This window comes from Manduca sexta, chromosome 10, assembly GCF_014839805.1.
Source record: "Manduca sexta isolate Smith_Timp_Sample1 chromosome 10, JHU_Msex_v1.0, whole genome shotgun sequence".
In the NCBI taxonomy this organism is placed as follows: domain Eukaryota; kingdom Metazoa; phylum Arthropoda; class Insecta; order Lepidoptera; family Sphingidae; genus Manduca; species Manduca sexta.
In genome coordinates, this window is record NC_051124.1 from 5,430,210 (window position 1) to 5,451,449 (window position 21,240).

At 35.1% G+C, this 21,240-nt stretch overlaps 1 protein-coding gene across 2 annotated transcripts in view; it reads right to left on the reverse strand.

The window, feature by feature from the left end:
- Window positions 1-19,050, reverse strand: part of LOC115440243 (protein gustavus) — a 55,478-nt gene extending 36,428 nt beyond the window's left edge. Inside the window, exon 1 of one of the 2 annotated variants that reach the window (XM_030164469.2) lies at window positions 18,771-19,050. Coding sequence is in view for 1 of the 2 variants with exons in the window: in XM_030164467.2 (XP_030020327.1) it covers window positions 4,571-4,638 (68 nt within the window). In the remaining variant the exon portion in view is untranslated. Of the gene's footprint in view, window positions 1-4,570; window positions 5,384-18,770 lie in introns of those variants that run through there. The other variant, XM_030164467.2, reaches the window with a different exon arrangement.
- Window positions 19,051-21,240: the final 2,190 nt, after the last annotated feature.

A 21,240-nucleotide genomic window follows, 5' to 3' on the forward strand; every position in this document is an offset into this window, starting at 1 on the left:
TTTATTTTGTATTAAGCGATGTATTTAGTATGTTTATGTGACATTATAGTTATGTGATTGTCGGCCTTTTTACATCGGTCACGTGAAAAAACAAACTGCGCTAATCCGTGTGTAGACATTTAGCCAAGCTTAACAATGTTTGTTATTTCCCCAATTTTATTAACCGTGGAATTGGTTCCATAATGATACGGTTTCTAGGAAATTTACTTAATACAATTCTCGTGCCCAGCAATGAGGCAACTACAAGACTGATTAAATAAGTACGCAAAAATAAAATTATCCCGGATGGTATAAGTTTGTGGAATGTCACCGATATTGCTTGCCTCCTTCCTACGTCTCTATGAAATTATTTGAAGTTACATTTCACATTCCGATTTCGAGGATTCAGTAACCTTCGTCAAGTGTTGTTTCCGAATAAAATTCACTTTGACCGAAGGAATGTTAAGTTTGAATTGCGTCCATCACATTCTTGTCTGTTGATAACAAAAATGTATTCGCAAATTCTTTGTTAAAGGTTAAAGACTGGCAGATAATATCGACAGACATATACGAATCTTTGAATTCGTAATATACATGCTGTATTTTAAATGTTATATTATTACCGAGGACATAATGTTGATGACATAGTGAATACCTACAATGTCAGTTCACCGTAAAAAAATATTGATCCGATTATCCGTTATCGTCGGCACGTCTTGTCAGCAACTACACAAAGTGCAATGAACCGTAAACATGTCAGCATTTGAACTGTTAAAGTGTGTTTACGTGGCTACAATTACCTCAAAGAAAATCACGGGAAACACATTTCCTATACTTATGAGGGGTAGCTTTTAAATTGCAGCTCATTTCCCTGAAGCATTTAATATTAAAACGGCAACGTAACGTCTAATGGCGACGTAAAGGGTTTGGCAATTTCCCACCGTGTTGGGTCAATAGGAAGTAAAACCTAGTTCTAAGTTCTAACTAGCAGTTTAGTGCCAAGTTTAACGATACCCGTATGCTTCGAAGTTTGATAAACGTGATGGTGTTAAAGTTTTTGCTAATAGAATATTTCGAAGGCATTGTGTTAGCATCGAACATGTGGATATTATTATAGCGATCAGTTTGACACTGTACATTCAATCATATCGCGTCATTTCTATAATTTAATAAGCCCGCAATCATTAAAGAAACGAGCGCTATAACTACAATTGTAACTAAAATCAATTGATGTAAAACAACGGCAGCGTGTTATTAAATAGTGACAACACCGCCCACTCACAAAACGTGGCACACCGCGGCAATTGTTCCATGATAGACGTGCTAATTGAACTGGTCATAAATCATTAACTATGTATTTCGTATGATACAGTCGTATCTTGTTAATAATTGTTACCCGTGACTCTGGCTGGGTTGAAGCTGTGACCTGTCCGTACCTTATGTTTACGTTTTCAAACAGGTCTAAGTTAACAAGAATATAATGTATGCAGTATATCCCTAATAAATATGTAATTGTAAAGTCACTCTACCATGAACTATTAATATATTCTGATCAGATATTATGGACTACTACCTACTGCGTGCAACGGATCATCATAAAATATATAATATGTTCAATAAAGGTGTTATAAAATAAATACAGTTAAGGGTTTTCGTTTAAACATCAATAAATAAATGTCTCACAGGCAACGGTCTAGAATCATTGCTTCTAATGAGAAGTTAACAATGGACATGAGTAATATTAGATTACAGTGGTTAGTGCGTTTAAAATTGACATCATCATTGTAGGTAATAAATAATTAACTTGAGTAGGATTGTATATTGTGAACTCGTCAATTGATAGCACTTTGTCAAAAATCGATAGATCGCAGGAGACAAAAACATTATTACGACAAATAGATAAATCAAATACATATCACTATTATTAAAATCAAAAATATTTATTATACACATTATGCATTTCGAATTGAATGCGAGAGTTCAATCATTAGTAGTATTTAAGTACCATGTATATATTTGCAACGTGGTTTAAATGCATTTGTGTACCATTAACCATTCAGGTTCCATAATAGCGTTATGTTAATTTAATTACATTTCGTATTAAAAAGTTGCCTGCACTAATAGTTATGGTGGTGCGATGATTGGTCGCATTAAAAAGTTAAGTGTAGCAGAGAGCGCGAGTCGGCGCGGGACCGCGGTGGTCTTTCAGACGCGTCGGCAAGTTGCGCCGTGTCATGTGATGGTACTCGCCTCTACTCGCCTCCACTCGCCGGCAGTGTTTACTAGCCCACATCGATACACTGACCTCGGATGCACGGCGTCGGCGATCCCTCGCTTTGAAACCAACCAGTACGGATAGCCGCCGCATGGGCGCGTTCGCGACGCGCGCTCCATACACACATTAACATTTTCCAAACCAGTTAATTCAATAAACAGCCGTTTGATGTTAATTATACACAAGGAACTGCAAAAATAAATTTGTAAGTAATATTACGAAAAGTAACAAAAAATACGTTCACCCGAACGTTCTTAATACTAACAACCTTGAAAAATGTAATAAGGAAGGATCATCCACGTTCGGTACCATTTTATAAAAGCACAAACTCAAATATAATGCTACGAAATTACGTAATATTAAATTTTCCAAGCGATTACCGGTCAAAAAAGTGGATTATTACACTAGAGCGAATACGCCTGTAGACTATAGAGTGTAGAGGTAACAAAAGTTGCGTGTTATCCGCTCCTAAAGGCGCGGTGGTACGATAAATTACAGAGATCAGTAAAACTTCACAAGTTTATTGAATGTACGGAATACAGATGTATGCGGATTAAATTCAACAAGAACCAGCCAATCAATTTAGTACATTAAAGTTTTCGTTGTTGAATACGACATTTATCGAAATATGATAAACGGGAGTCACTATCTGTACATGCAAATACTCTAATTAAGTATAAACATGGCACATCATTCAAAAATATCAAAGCAGCAGAGCTCGTAAGATACAAGTGTTTCGAGGGGACATAGAATATCTTAATATATTATTCTCATTTCTATTTCCATAAGCCGGAATAGTGAAACTACGCAAGTGCAATATAATATGTTCAACATAAGCGATAATATTTCCACGTTAAAATTCTTTTGCCACCAACGGAGTATCTCCGATTTCGTCGAGGCCGTGAGCTTGAAACAACGCGGGTGGCAATGCTGAATATAAACGTTCTATGAACTGTACATTACTGAAATTCTGTGGCGGTAGAGGTATTAATAATGGGCCAGCGTTATTTATCTTAGCGGTTAATGTTATTATTTCGTTTGTTGTGGTCTAAACAATGTGTTTATACTCATAAGTATCAACATTAAGGATGTGTTACGCGGCTTGCTCATTCGCTAAATGGCCGTTAATGGACAATACTATTTATTTGTTTTAAATTCACTTTATTTTTGTAAATATATTGTTTGTTCCTATTAATTTCGTTGTCTGTTTCCCCGAAATGATTTCACAGGGTTTTACATTTAGCATCTTATTTGTTATGCGGTAGCATATAAATTTATGTTGTTGAGGATATTTGCTAGTTAATTAATTTGCCAACTTGTTAATAAATAATGAAGATTTTCTTCCGTGGCCGTCATCACTCCGTGCTACCGTCATCTATTATTGTTATCATATTGAACGAATGATCGAATGACCAGTCAACATAAATGTTTATTGATTATATAACCGTCGAATGTCAACAACTATTACGTTGAAATGTGTGTCCGTCAGAGACCATTGCGATTATTATAAGTTGTTTAATATCACAAACGGCAATTAACATGTGCATTTACATTATACATGTAATTAAATCCTCAGCAAATCATACGGTTTTTAATAAGGCTAGTTAAAAAACAATGATACCAATTTTTACGTACAACTTGGTTTCATTTGTGGTTTTTAAAGGTTGTCTCATATTTATTTGCTAGGCGAGTATTGAGGAAATATTTTATACTATGCGCTATACATATAGGTCCTGTTTACATACAGAAGCTACGTCACAATGAATCATTATATTGATTCAAAATTGACTCGATAATGGTTAAAATAACAAGAATATAAAGAACGCACGACCGTTTTCTGCTTATTTTTACACTTAAAGCCTCTTATGCCAGAAATATAATAATTAAGTATTTGAAACAAGTTTTGATATAATATTTGACATTGTATTATCGTGATACGTAACATACATCACCCAGACAGCGTGTGCGTTGGCCATTAGTCGCTATCTATAAAAAGGCCACGATATGTTATAACGTTTTGTAACAAATTATACTTACAGTCGTAAGGCGTAATTGTATGTTAAAATTACGTCGACGTATTACGATTTGTTGTAACAAAATTACACAGCATTTTTATATTGATTGTATTTCACGTTGCTAATGAAATAGCTTAAAGCATAAAATTCTGCTATTAAGATTTATCTTGTATTAAAAATTTACATTAACAAGGTTCAAAATAAAATTCTCATAAATCATGTAAATTAGTATAGTAGATTAACAACGGTATTGATTTACAATTTGATAACATAGCAGATGTAAATTGTATGGTAATGTTACCTAGTTAGGTCAAGAGCAGCTGGCATTCCAGCCGGCACGAACCACCACGGCGGCAGCGGCGTGCACATCCGCTGCGGCTGCTGCTCACGCGACCATGCACCGCGCCCGCGCCCGCGCAGTCCAGAACCTCAAATTCACCTTCACATTCACTACACACGAGGAAAACGCGCCAATATCAACCAAGTCTCATGGTTCGCGGACTATAATTGACCTGAATGGGATTGAGACACGGTGCTTTTGCTATTTCCAATCACGCCTGCGATCAAGATCTTCCAGATCAGTGAAACGGGAAAAATTATATTTAATTAATCAATTGAGGAAACCATCAAAGACGAGTCGTATTGCAATCGTGTCGCAGGATACACTGTCGGGAGTGCTGTTTGCGCGTCACGGCACGCTCCAGGAAACGATATCCAAGGAGCAAAGTAATAAAAATATTAAAGCAATAAAAGGGCAGAATCGAGAGCGACCGGATTTTTCAACAAACTTTAGGGGAGTCAATAATTAGAGGGAGCGACTGGCTGAGTGAAGTGAATAAGGGTTGTTATGGCAGGGCAGCTATAGGGTCGATAAACTTTTTGTATAAAGCCGACCGATATTTTAGGTGCTATAATATATTTGTCCATGTATCCGAATAAAATTACCCAAGTTAAGATGTGTCCGATAAGTTGCCAATGTTTCAAAACGAAAAAAAGTCCACATGTAATTTAATTGTAATCGCGAGACAAAATGCGCGATCGCGTGGCGACGCGAGGCGCTCGGTCTGTGTGTCGCTCGATGTCGAACTGACGTCTGACGCCGGTCGGCTTCGGCTTCGCGGCAAGACTAGCGAGCGTCGCGGCGCGGCCTGCGTCCGCCCCCGCGCGATCCTAATGTGCCATGTGCCCGAACCGCCCCGGCATGCCGCGCTCTCTCCCGTCGCTTCTTTACAAACTGTCAAGACTTTGGATGAAATTTATCACGACCCAAAAACCTCCCCTCACTGTGGAATAAAATTTTGCTTCAGATAGAAATGTGCTAATCAGTGCCTATGGTAGGGATCGTGAGTAACCACAGTGAACTGGTAGCAATGGTGACAGATTTTAGATATATCTAACAGTTTTGTGTTATTGTATATTTTAACGTAAAATAGTTTTCTTGGACGCTTTCTAATGATTTAGCGGTCATTTCTCATTACTGGCAATATAATGAAAATCAGGACATAGTGAGAGGAAGCCGCAATTCACCACTCGTGGCACGTACGCACGACATTGGCTATAAACCATTCTGATATCGGACGTCGCGCTGCTCGCCTCACAGAAATAATAGCTGTTCCACCGACGACGAAGAGTAGTACAGAGATTATGAGTTATGCCACGAATATTCAACATTTTTTCGCGTTAATAAATATGAGAAATATGATGCTTTTAGCTAAAACTCGGCAGCGTGTTAAATTATTCTGACGACCTTGCTACAAACTTCTAAAACATGTAGAGTAACGGATGAGATGAGCTACGCAAAAATACAAAAAATTTTAAGCCTTCATACAACACTCGTTTTTTGTACAAAAGTCCGGCAAACGAACAAGTGGGACACCTGATTTTGTGTCCGATCTTCATGAATACGTTGCAATTCCCGAGAAGTCTGTGCGCTACCGATTTTTAAAGGCATGGGGCTATTTTTTTTTTGTGCTGTGGTAGTCCCAATGACCGCACGAAACTTGACATTGTAGTTTCTGAGGGTTTTGTATGCGACCGTGGTTATAAAAACGGTGGAACTTGGTACCAATCTTTTTGGCTGGCTTGTAGTTCACTCTATTGACTGTTTTCGGGTTTCATTCCTTATTTAAGCAATATTGTAATACTGGTTTATGCTTGATACCCGGTAGGTGCCTGCTTATAATTAGAGTGGGGTGATTTTAAATTTTCAAGGCTTTTTGCTAGACACTCAAAATTAATGAATATATTTTACACATTTTACTAAAATTATGATGTATTTTCCATTCATACGGCCTCTTAAATGGATTATCGTCCATTTTATTGTAAACATTGCAACGATCTGTAAGGAAACGCGGCGCCACCGCCAAATTTGACTCACAAAGTGCATGGCACTGCATTGCGCTTGTCATGCTGAGACATTGGATGTAAAGCATCATAGTAGCTAAAAATTGCAAATGTCCTTCAAATAATCAGAATATTTGCAACGGTATTGTTAGGCAGCAGACAACAAAGTGGTAGAATACATTAGGACCATGTCTACAAGTGACCAACCATCTAGAAATAACTACCAAAACTATATTTAAACTGATCATCCTCAAACCAAGAGTATTAACAGGCTGATTTAAATGATTTTCACGTTTACATTAGCGGCACAGCTAATGTGTGTGGGCTGGTGACGTCAGCATGTAACCAAACGTCTACTGAAACAAATGTGTGCCTTTGTACGTTACAGGTTTTCCTTATCAAACCGGCACACACTAAGACCAACGTAGTATCTTTTAGTTCAAGTATACACGTATTAGGCCAACCTCGTGGACTATACCAAGCCTCTTCCCATAACGGGGAAAATTGACTCCTATGGTTTAGCTATGCCATGTTACAAATAAATTTATTTGTTTTTGTTACCCTTTTTATGGCACGCAATACACGTTAATAGATATTATATTTAAAAAAATGATATATATAAAAAAGTAAATTAGTCAACGGAAAAACACTATCAGCACCAATGGAAAAAAAAGATTAATATGGCTGCAAAAATGAAACAGCTGTGCGCGAGGCGGTGACAAAAAAGGCACTCTACATCTATCTACGTAGAACCACGATAAATGAATAATTTATTTACATCTTATTTAATATACAAAAAAGAGAATCTATTCGAGTTTGGCCCTTAACAACATTTTGATTAGAAATTCACGTCCATAATTTATAGGTTCGGAGATATCAAATTCTATTATTAATGTAAATTGGAGTAGCTCGACGTCCATGCCCGTTGTAATTGTAATCAGCGATCATTAGACCATTATTTCTGGGAACCGCCCAGAGTAAGTCAAGGATGTTGCTGATAAAATGCTAAACCGATCGTGCAACACGTTAAATCGTCGTTAACTGCTGTAATGACGGACCAAATCCCGGTCAAGTATGTCAAAAATTCCTTTTTTTATCAGGCCTATGAGGGCACCACGATACAGTTAGATGTAATATAACACGGTCCGTGTAGTTGTCACGGTATGAAATGAGGTTATCGTACGTTAAAGTGTAAAACACGAGATGGCTGCGTCATCAGCTCCACATTTTTATAAAAATCTATATATTTGGTCTTAACAAATTATACATTATATTTCAGAACAATCCTATAAAAGAAACATAAAAAAAATCTTATATAGTTTTGGTATGTCGAACGTTATTAAGTATTGTTCAATCTTGATTGTGATCTCTATGCTATATAGAACAAAAGACCTACATACAATATTTGAATTCGATACGTTACTCACTAGTTACCATAGAATGTTTCACTGTGTATATAATATGTTCCATACAGACTTTCTGAATCACCAGCCACAATATTTTGGTAAAAGTACGTGAATAATATTAATTATATTTTTGATATCTTTATGAACTTACCCTTAATATCGCGCTGCATAAGACAAATTGCACATGTGACGTCGCAAATTAACATCTAAAATGATAGAAGCCACATTATGGCGGCGCGCGAACCCGTTCACAAGCGAACGCTACACATTTCATACGTCGCTTGCCAAATAATTTGAATACCGTATTTCAACGAGATAAACCAGTCGTCATAACCGAATAATGCCATGTCAAAATAACAAATCATGCGTAAACAATGTTAAGTCAAACACATTGTACTGTTAGGTTAACGTACAACATATTGTTTCGTTCCCGTATGAAACCGAGTTCAGTCGAAAGTTGTTTCCGTTCTCCTTTAATCAAGTAAAGGAGATACGAAACGGCACACGTGAGCTGCTCAAGCACCTCTAAATTATGTACCTACAAAATATTTGATGCCAACGATGTACTTAAATGAATGACCATGAACTTACGTGCCCGTCACTGAAGCCGGAGTTTTTTGTGTCTTATATGTTTGTTAGATAGTACATATTGATTACGTTTAAAACATTTCATTTGTTTTCAAAAGAATTCCAATTGTTATTTAAATGATTCTGGCACGTTTAGCTCCTGCTATGATGAATACTTTTTTGCAAATACCGTGTCATTTACCTGGTGCGTTTTATTTTCATATACGAATAAAGCAGCTCACAATATCTTTTAAAAGCTATGAGTCGATCCGTTTAATTTGGTCGGTTGGTTACTTAATGTTTTCTGGGGTGCCTGTAATTGATGACTGACCAGATGGTCCCCAAGTTGGCGACCTTTCGCATAGCAGGCGCGTTGACGAAACATACAATGCAGTTGACACAAGGTGAAATTTTGTACAAAGTGAACGGCTCGACACAGCCGACTAAGGATGGTAGGAAAGGACGCGCTGACCCGCGTAAAATCCTTGATTGTGTGCACTATTGCTTAATTCGACCGATAATTATTTAATGACTGGTCTAGCCTTATAAGCTAAGAATCATATGACAGCTGCCGACGTGTAACTGCCATTTCCTAAATATAAAGTTATTGCACTTATTGGCGCTGGGGCAACATTGGTAATGTAAGTTCACGACCTCAGTATATAGAGCTGTTGATTAGTGTACAAATAATTGACGGTAATTCAAGGCAAGCACCTTTGTAACGTTTTTCGTATGAAGAACAAGGAATACGAAAAACTCCATTATATGTTAATTAAATATGTATTGCTAACGCACGTGTTGAAAAGACTCCGAGCAGCGCCCATCTCGTACTTAATACAAACGTCGCGATGACATGGAAGCGTTGGTTTTTGTAGCTGACGGCAGAATATATTTTCTTCGTGTGTCACGTAGTTCGCTTCACAACCTCGACTGTTATTTAGCCTTCAAGTATGCTTACTGTTTGAGTATCGTGAGGTAGCATTGCGAAAGTTGACAACAACGTACGTGAGCAGATTGCAGAGGATTCTCATTCTTGTATTGTTGAATTGTATTCGCTTTGCATTTCAGTTTCAATTCTCACTTAGAACTGGCAATAAGCGAACATTTAATTAAATGCTTCGTGTTATGATGTTTCAATTTTATGTAAGTTTAATCTTCTCGTTTTATTTATTCATCAAGCGCGAGTATTTATTTCGCATATAATGGGCTCAAGATTGGCGCCTCCAGAACAGTTGCCGACACATGGGCGACTAGTTAAAAATTAAATTTAAACAAATCTGTTTTTATATTATCGTAAAATGCATGTTTTGACGATCTTATAAAAAGAAAGATAACTGGTGGTCTCTGGTCGATCATGCTTTTTACTACAATGAAAACTAATTCGAAAAGGTAGACTGTAAATTTTAAATAATAGACATAAATTATACTAAATCATTCATCTTAATGTAATTGATTTCCATCGAAAGGATAAATTATTATAAATAAAACATGTTGTAAACTGCAATCACTTGCTGTAATTTGATGTTAAAATGTTGTTAATTAATTGTATTTCATTAATAAAGTCCAGATATTATTTGAAATAAGCCACGTATTAAGCTTATTCTATTCTGACTTTAGACTTATGCGACAAGTTGAGAACTTAAGGTACAATATATCATTAACTAGAACAGCTTGTACCGGGTCGATGATATCATGAGCCAGTCATATGCTGATAATGAGCTATCCTTCAGATTCCTGTCGTTTGTTAATGGCTTCTAGAAACAATGCGATATTACGACCCACTCGGGCTACGTACCTACACAAATAGCGAATTATGTCCATACAAGTCAAACAGGCGTACAAACGGCAAGGTTGCGTTAACTTGTGTCGAAACATCTAAGAAAACGCGGTAACGCAAAATTTAGAGGCAATCGTAATTTTTTCTAAGTTCATTTCTCACATTGGGATACGTATTAACGCTCTATCTTATCTGGCCTCGGTTTGTGTTCTGAGTGAATTCTAAAATGTTTGTTGCGCGTCAACATCATTGAGCGCCATTTACAAAATTTAGAGGTCAACGGGTGAAGTAAAACCGCTTACTTTGCCGTCGCCGATAATCCTATTGCTCGGCACCGCACACACCGACAACCATACATTCGCGGATGTCATTACGATCGTTCCAATTTTTAATTACATTTTCTTTATTTTGTTATGCAGGAAATGAACACTGGGTGAATAACGAACACAAAATACGGCCTTAGTGTCAAACATGAATCAAGTTAGGTCGGGCGGACCATTTATCGGACAATACTATTAATCTTCGTCCAAACGTCAGCTTGATAAGACCAATGCCTGAAGGAATCGTGTTGCGGAATCTTATTAAATATCTGTACCTTGCTGGAGTTATTGTTCACAGGCTATTGTTGTAATTAGTCATTAATAATGTTGCTTGTCGGTGTTGGTGGTGATTAATAAACCGAAATTATTCTACAGCTGCCGTTTGAGAGTGGGAAACAAATGCGGACCACTATTCAGTGCACATTTAGCTTACAAAACAATTATTGAAAATTGGACGTAAATGTTACAACTCGCCAATGTCATATTGCGAAACGCTACTGAGTTAGCAGGCAGCCGCTTTCAAAATAGCTAAATAACGTGTACTTACCGGCATCGATTCTTCTGCACGCTCTATTTTCTGTGTAATTTTGTTTTCATGTCTAGTTCAGGGATATTGAGCCAATGCTATCATTAAAAATGCAATACTTTTTGCCACGTGCCACTTATAGAAATAAGTGGCACGTGGCAAAAAGTATTGCATTTTTTTCTGTAGATATTCCTATTCAATATTTCAATACCAACGTTGCGAAATTTATACGGTAATTGTTCTTGGTTCGTCGGAACGTAATTTTCTTGTATATAAATATTACGTATCCTTATTCAGGACCCAAGTTGTTTTCATGCGCTGATAAACAGTTCAGACGTGATAAATATTAAGCATAAAGAACTTTTCCCTTTCGAATACAATATAACAAGAAAATATATAATTTGAACAAGATTTATTCCATTAATTTTTGTGAGAATACGATTGCATTATTAAACTTAACGTCATTTCTGATCTTTGACGATACAGTCCGCTCCGTAAATAAATACCGAGTGTTGTTCCTTTTCGCGCTACACGCCCGTATACGTACCCTCTTCGCACTCGTTGGGCACGTTTTATTTTATCACTCAGCCTCATGATGTTGCATAGAAATGAAACTTACATGTGTTTCTAAGTTGAATCAATATAAATAAAAAATATGAAGTAGATTGTGCGTGTTTACAAGACTTTTGGTTATTCAAAACTCAACGCCATTCCTACTTAGTTATTTATTATTATTTTAGGTCATTTTGTGCTATTAAGCACACATTAAACTTAGTTTTTGACTTGTGGATTATCTGAGCTGTTATTAAACTCTAAAGTTACTGCCCACAGTATAAAACGGTAGAACATTCTGCATGCATTTGTTCACTACTAACTTGCAAATGTTTTAAGCGCATTACCTGTAGTTAGGTAACTAACCGGCGTATCGCAGTTATTAGTTACGAATACACACATGCATGGGAAGTTTAATTGACATTCTTGTACGTTCTGGCTGAACAATAAGCCATACTTACACGGAAAGTTACTAGCGAAATACCTAATACCAATAGCAACAATGACGAACCGATCGCCGTTCGGGCAAATTACATAACATCAAATTAAGACGAAATTATAAACGTGTTCATTATAGATACCAACTATTTTTCATGTCGATTCGTATAGATGCATAATGTTCGTGATTTTTACAACAAAACATATACCAGCAACGATCCTCTTGTTTGGAGAAGAGCATGGAAGTTATGACCAATAACAACTTTACCGTAAAACGTAGAGTGCTTCCTGCGAGAACAGCGCAGTAAAGATTAATGATCATGCGTGGCTCGGGCCGGGCAGATAGTGTCGTTGTATTAAATATAAACTATTTAGTTATTTCAACATGAATTTGTCATATTGCCTATTTCAGGAGACAAGTTGAATGGCCTAGTCGCACTCAAGGCCCAGAATTGCTCAGGCCAGCTGAATAGTGAACCGTCAGCCGGTTCAAGGGCGTCGGGTGAATGCCACCCGTCAGGTTTTTTACCATTAAAAACTAGCTTACGTGACGACTGGTCCTATAGAAGCCGGATGAACAACGAACAAATCTAATAACTAACGACCGCAGAACACTCGAACAGCAATTCCAGTGTGCCGAGCTCGATTCGCGTGATGCCGAACATGCATAGCGAATCACTAATATTACTACCGATAAGTATCCTCCAATACAAAAACAATATTTAATCGTGATTCAAAACCATTATTACAGAATCTTAGTATAAAGCACGGAATGCTTAAACAACGCTTCCATCCGGACACATGAACAAAGAGCAGTAATAAACTTTACTTGAATATAGCAAAAAGACACTACGACTAAAATGATAACGAGCGTACTCATTTACAAACAGTTTTTTTAACTCCTGTTAAGTACTTTCACACTATAGATATTTTCTCTTGTATGATGTTCGAGTAAAATAAAATAAAGAAATTCCCGGTAAAAGATAACAAGTTACACCTGCGGGGAGCTCGAATAACTAGCTATAACTGGGTAAGAGAGTAAAACCTTTGTTCTTTCTCGTTCGAGCCCGACTCCACGAAAAATTATCTTTTTACTTTTTTGCTGAGTCGCTCCCGGGACGGACCGCCCGAGCAGGTAGACTGCTGAATATAATAAACGTTCATCCTATACATACAGTTTTAGGTGAACGTCGTTATGTTTCTAAGTTAAAAACTCGTTCTTGACCCGCAAGTACAAAATGTTTTGTGCGTCCGTGCTATGTGGACAAGGAAAAATAACTTGTAGTACATGACATTATTATCAATTGTGTCGCAACCAGCTCGCAAGACAATTTTTAATTTAACCCGTACGACGTACTAGTCCAAATCTACCGGAGATTGACAAGAATAAAAATGGGGCTCGTTGTTATTTAAGTAATTTCAGCAAATTATCGCAATAAATATGAATTTGATTTCATTTATAAGTTAACACTATAGGCTTCTTCTTCTTTTTCAAATAAATATTCTAATGGAACTTCTAAATGCAATGTAGTAATTTTTCTCAACTACAGTTAGAGATTGTTAAAAATAGACATGTCCACATTATTTAGCATTTTTAGGCTAATAATTGAAGATGCTGGAAGGCGTATAGTTCTCTATTGTCTAATATTTTTGAATGGCGACAAAATTTATAAACAATTATAACGATTAACGCGCATATCAGCACTTTCACGGTAAAAATTCTAAACAAGATGACAAGGTATTTTTGTTTTAATTAACAGGCATCCTGCCGTTGAGATAAAGTTTAAAATATACTGAGAATTATTCGTTCATATATAGAATTGGCAAATTATCTTCCTCCTTAACACAGCTTTCGTATTGTTTTACCTAAGTTTATATAAACTATAGTCACATGTATGACATAGACACGAGCTTTGCTTTTTAAAATTTAGCATTTTTGTGGCACCTGACTAGGGTGTAACAAATGTACACTGCGCTGTTACACACAAAACGAATACCAGGAACATGAAATATCAAACGGAGAAGAAGTCTTAAAATCACGTGGCCTATTAAAACCTGTTTAATTTATGTTGCACAAGACATTTGTCTACCAAACCGAACCCATATATCAAGTTAAAAGCATTATGTGTGTTTAAAATGATCACAAAACAAAGTGTTTTAGACCAACTCGCTAATTTGTTTTATTTTTATTACAAAGATATTCTTTAAATAACAACATCTAATATTATAAAATTGTAACGGGGTCAAGTGTTTACTTTAATATGTTTTTCAAAATTTGATATCGTGCATTTCGAGGTCTTTGAATTAAAATCGCTATATGCGAATCATGTCAATAGTACTCAACGAATGTTGTGGGGAGTTACCGAAGTTTTTAATCATAGTGTTATGTAACTTTACTCATAATTTAATTAAAAAATCAGAGATAAGTACTGATTTCTTATTTATGTTATATTCTGGGTTATATACTGTCCCATTGTTGGGCCACCTCTACTACCGGGAGGGATTAGGCCTTAGTCCACCATGTTGGCCCAATGCGGATTGACAGACTTCACATATCCTCAAAATTCTTATTGAGATCTTCTCAGGTATGTAGGTTTCCTCACGATATTCTTCACCATTAAAGCGACAATTCACAAAGAATTCGCACATAGCTTTAGAAAAGTCAGAGGTGCGTGCTCTTAGGTTTTGAATCAGTCCGCTCCAATCCCAACTAAGCTACTGCCGCGCCGTCCTATACTGTTGTTCAGCTGAGACCAATATTAGCTCATTAAAATTAAGTTTTATTTTTGAAACCTGATCTCTATATCATGAACACAATTCCTCAACATGATAACCTTTCTTATCGTGGTTAGACTTGAGTGATTTTGCGCAGTTGCGGTCACAATGGGCCAGGTGCATGATCCGATGCTGCAATTATGACAATCAATCCATTGATTAACTCGGCAATGATTATAAATAACATGTCGTTTGATACACACGAGGTTATAATGCATCACAGACTCTTGCGACCAATATTCAAACCAATATACTCCAGTATATTATTATCGTCCTATTGTTTTTCACCACGTGGTTGGTGTTAGTTATTATAATATGTATAATAAGTACGTATTCATTTAGTATATGGGTTTTTCCATCTTAAAAATTACCTACTTGCAGCTCGGAATCAGGAAGTTGGCGGTGTGATACCCTAGTGCCTCGGAAAGCACGTAAAGCCTTTGGTCCGTAGCCAGATATCTGTGGGGTCATTTCGGATTGTTCTCTCACCGGACTATAAGAGTGAAGGGACAGAGGGTGCATTTATGCATTGCGCACACACTTGTGGACTATATATCTAGTGTACCTGGCTGATCTTCGTTCAGATTTGCCGCCGTGGCCGAAATTCGGTTAGGAGGGATTCATTCTTTCATACTAAATGTATTTTTAGTACCTACAACTGAGTAACGAGACGATCTGCGTTCAACTGATGATAAGGTACACGCCTACCCATAAACAGGTGCATCACCCTCCAGACCTTTGAATTACAAAGCATTGCGTAAAACTCCACTGCGTTCCTCACTCTGGTACACAAGACGTTAAGTTTCATAACACCTAGTTATTACAGTGGCTACATTATATACCTTTTGTGCAGTTTCAAAATGTGGTCTTATCGTTTATTTCTCTGAATATTCTTAGGAGATATTCCTTTATATTTTCCACTAGAGGTTTAGTAGCGGCCACGGGATTGTATGCTCTCAGACAATAGACACTAGTTTCCCGGTTCCCACGGACTACTGCCGTTTATTTAGCTACTTTGTTCCTTAATTGACTTTTATGATACTATGGAAAGTTACAAAACTGTCCTAGCCATTTATACAGGCGAAAATATTCAAACGAATAAGGGAATTATTTGACATCAGTCTATATTTATACTTAGACAGGTCCTGCTTATCGCTTTGATTTGCAAAAATAAATAAAAAGCGAACTTGAACTAGTTCGAGATCAAGGTACCCTTTTAAGTGATAGTTGACCCTAAACATTATAATTATGGCGCTGATAGGTTCAAAGTATGGGCGTAGTCAGGGGGGAGGTTTTGAATGTTTGAAGCTTCCCTTGCCTCTTCTCTCCAAATTAATTTCGTTTAATCAAAAATTTATTGGTTTTAAATATTTTCAGACTGACAATATTTTGTTATTTTTCAAATAAATATGAATGTCATTTAAATCAAATTTTTGTTTTATTTTTTTTTAAATCTATATGCTATGTTTGTGGTTCAAAGTATGTACACATTAACCCCCTTATTCATAAACGTTTTTTATCTAAGGACGGAGTAAAGCTGTGATAACAAGCCTGTTTATATAGACATAGGGCCGTTGTGATTGGTTATTATTGTTGTATTTCAATATTAGCCAATCACAACGGCCCTACGTCTACGCACTGCGAAGACTGCCATGCCGTCAGCACTGAGAAACAGACTTGTTATCACAGCCTTACTCAGTCGTTAGATAAAAAACGTCCATGAATAAGGGGGTAAGTGTTTTTAACAGATTGAGAGTTAGGAATGGTCAAGAAAACAAGACTACTACAACAAGGTAAACTGAAAATAAATGAAATGTGATGTCAAGTGTCAAGTACCGTGTCAGGTAAAGGATATCTGCCAGTTAATGTATATAACATGCATATGCTCAGTACTTTTTGATTATCATTTATTTGGGAGTTTGATATTTGTGTTTTGTTACCTTATATTTTATTCAATTATGGTTTACTCAAACGTTGTGAAACAGACCCAATATACAATAGGTAGGTATTATATACATCTTAATATAAACACTAGTTAGTAAACGATGTATAATACTAAATACTAATGTTACATACTCACCGTTCAATTGAACCACACTTGGATCAATTCTCTTTAAGCACCTAGAGAAGATTTGTGCAAGTTTTACCTAAAACAAGATTTGCAAACATTAATTTTACATGTTTTTTAAGGGAAAAACCAGTTTCATTCCTCCAGTTTGACACTACAATGTGACTAAAAAGATTTTATGGCCATTTTCAAGAAACAATCCCAAACTCGATCTTCAATCCAATTGAGAGAATTATCCAATCAAAATAACTCATTTGTAAGCGTATCAGAAAAAACTTTGTTCCGATTGGTTAATTCTTGAGATATATTGCTAAAAGCAGTTAGGATTGTTTATTTAAAAAGGCAGTTAATGACAAAAAGCGGTAGCAATTCCTTATTGAAAAAGGAAAAATTTTGAAATGACCAAGAACACAAATGTAACAACTATTACTTAAGTTATGAATTGTGATGTCAGCCATGAAACTTTTTACTTGTAGTTTCAAAGGTTTCTGTTTGCCATAACCCACTTAAATTACTGCTATTGCCACATATTTGAGATTCTGCAGCAAAATTTTAATTTATCAAAGTCATAGTAAAGGTTTATTAATTCTATAAATAGTTGTTACATTAGTATTATTTTTATTATATGATATGTACGGACATTGTTTTTATAGGCATGATTTTAAGGTGATATCATAAGTGTATCAAGATAATATTGTAATATTATAATAAAATTGTTGCAACTGTCTGTACATTTTTATAAAGCATTCATATTTTATACAAGCTTTTGGTTGCAGCTTTGCCAGTGTGTAAGAGTTTCGGGATAAAAGTCCAGCTCTATATTTTTAGATAACATCCTGTGTCCTTCAATTGATCTCAAACTATGTATCTTTATACCAAATTATATTGAAATCTGTCTGGTAGTTTTTGCAATTATGTAAATACTAAATATGTATTGTTATATATATTTTTTAATGAATTATTCTTAAAATATTAAGAGTAAATAAAATCATAAATGAATTTGTCCTTTAATATAATTAATATAGTATGAAGTAGCTGTCCTTAATTTAATGCAAAAAATTATGGCATTAGATAATTAAAGTTATAGTAAATATAATATTGAGATAGGATAGGATATATTTTTATAGGAGATTTATAGGATGTATTTTAAAATTGTATTAGTGGTCCTGAAAATTGCCAGGTTAATAATTTGATAAGTATTCAATAACAAACAAATTTAAAAAAACAATATATTCATAAATAACTAAAAAAAATACAATCAAATTCATAATATTATCAACACACTTTTATTTCTACATTTATTTAATGGCTCGATCAAAAAAAAAAAATACAGTTGTGTAAATACAAAATGTTTAATGTTTGCCTCATTGGACCAACTTCCAGGGCAAGTTTAATGCCCCTGTACTTTCTAATGTGCCTTTACGTATGTATGGCTAACAGTTCTAGGAAACACCTGGTGGCGTTGAATCTTTTATATTTGGCATCAAAATTATTCTCACCATCTTTATTTCGAACAATGAGAACAACAAAGTAAGTTGCATGAATCGCGTGTCGATTATCGACCCATGTGCGTAATGTTAAATAAGTTTTACTTGGTAATCCATTGAAGTACTTTCAAAGTTATAAGCGACCTTCCAAGAACAACCACGATAACATTGGTCCATTGCAATGTTCTAAGGCTTTTCCTTAGATTTAAACGCGTCAGAAGAAACAATGAAAACATTTTTACCTTCGTTTTCGTGACTCCACGGTGCCGCTTTAGTTTCCCAGCGCTGAGTATATTTATTCACAGCACTTATCATCACAATACTATAAATAGTTTATTACTAAATCTACCATTAAACTATTAAATCTCTATTTATTTTTAATTAACATAAAATACACAAGCTTTAGATATTTAAGCAGGGGTTTGGGGCTGACACAAAAATCACAAAACAAACCAATAGAAAAAGAGAGACAGAAGGAACAAAACGCGCGACGCGCACGCGTTCAATAAAGTTATATCGACAAAACAGTACTATTTTTTTAAACATCAATATTAGAGTTGTGCAGTATTTTAATTACAATGTATACAGATTACATATCGATTATAATAGTTACACTAGAATAAATGTTATTTTTTAGATAGAGTAGCATGTTACGTTTGCAAAACAATAATGATGATAACATATAAAATTCTGTGATTGGCGTTTGTAATTCAACGAAATAGTGATTACTGAATGTGTTGTAATCTGTTGTACTATATACTGATATTATGTTACCAGAATGAATAAATTTGGTTACACTAGTTATGGTTCAAAAATGTTCTGATATGATAATAACATTCTACAATCCCTATTTATCTGAAACAACAAGGTTTTATAATTTTTGATATTATGGATAAATTATGAGCATTGTAATTAAATGACAAGATAGTGTAATTATCGATCTAAGAAGCAACACTAGAAGCTAAAACAGTCTTCACGTAAATTTTATAATACCACCTATTATCACGAACTAGGAAATAATATTTAAAGTCAAGAAGTAACTGCAGTCGGATTTTCTAAAATGTCAATAGATGGCGTTGTAATGTTCTTAAGTTAAGTTCCAAATCTATTTATGTAGTGATATATATTTTATTCAATAGATGGCGGTGTGGAATTATTATTCTTGTTTTATTGAAATAAAAACTTGGTATTGTACTCTAAAGCTTTTCTTATTTTAAGGCAAGGGGCTTATAATATACGCTCTTCTGTATACCAGTTATTTTACTAAGAAATGATTAGCGTAAGTAGTTTTAGTAAAAAGGTATATAACTATTCTTAGATTACCTGAATGTTTAAATAGGACACGTGTTATATCTATAAGTATGAAAACCTACATTATTGAAGCATTGGACAAAATTCATATGGGTTGTTTTATTTTGGTTTCGGCGCTAAATTGGCGGTGTCGGTTTAGTTTTGGCTTCGGCACTTATGTGCCTAAACAGCATCCGAATCCGAAATTACATTTGTCAGCCTTCGTCGCGAGAATAGTTTGGTGAAAATAAAGTAAAACACGCACAATAATGGAACTTAAAATAAACGTATATTTAGGTACATACTGATTTATTTTTTGTCTATTCTTCTTTATTCCCCACGACCTCATTTCATTCCATATTTAAACTTGGTTGTTTAAAAGAAACTAAACTATTACTGTTTTTTCAGTCTCATCAGGAAAATAAATTGATAATTTTTTTTTAGGAGAAACTGAATTCACTAGGTTTAATTTAGGGTACGATTTGTAGTTTTAATAAATAAATACGAAAATGGTGAAATAAATACGAATTTTTTTATTTTCGTAATTACGAAAATAAAAAAATATGCTTTACAAGAACAAAGAATCAAAGTTTTTAAAATGATTGTAATCAGCATGTTGTAAAGCTAGTTGTAGACTTATTTCATGCATTTGAAGGTCATGTGAAGTATAGGAAATGAGGGCCGATAGCTTTTTTGCCACCAGGATAGCGCCACGTGAATATGGGAGAATATTTTATAAGCAATTTAATCTATTTCTACCTTATTTTTAATAATTGAGGCACTAACTAGTCAATTCGATGATAAAATCTATTGTTATTCCATTGTATTTCTGTTGCCATTTTCTTTTATTAAGTATGAAATTATTTGCCTTTACAGTATCAACAGACAAAAACCGCAAAGACATTAATAAAATGTAGCAATAAAACTGATATACGCTGTATTGTATAAATAATAAATACATTTGTTAAATATTTTTTCTAGCTAATGTAGAGCCACTTTTCCTGTACTTACCTTTTACTGTAGACAGTAAAATTTTATTGACAATATAATTTGATTTTTTCACTTAAGTCTACGTTTTCTTTTATTTAAATATAGAAATTGTTTTTAGACTTTAGATGCACAAACAATTCTTCTTTTTTGTGATATTCGTAAGTATGCAGAAAGTTCATTTTATAGACAGAGTCTCAGACAATAGACAATTGATACCTATGTATCCTATTTATTGTATAACTACTCCTACGAATACAAAGATTACATATGTGCAAATAATAACTTTATTAAGATATAAAAAAATTAAAGCTCACAATGCTTTAAATGTTTTTTTTTTTTTAAGTTAAGAGTGTGTTTCTGCCAAAATTCAACAAAATGTTGCGGTTTTGGTTGTAAAAACTGGTTTCGGTCGGACCATAGTAATACTGTACG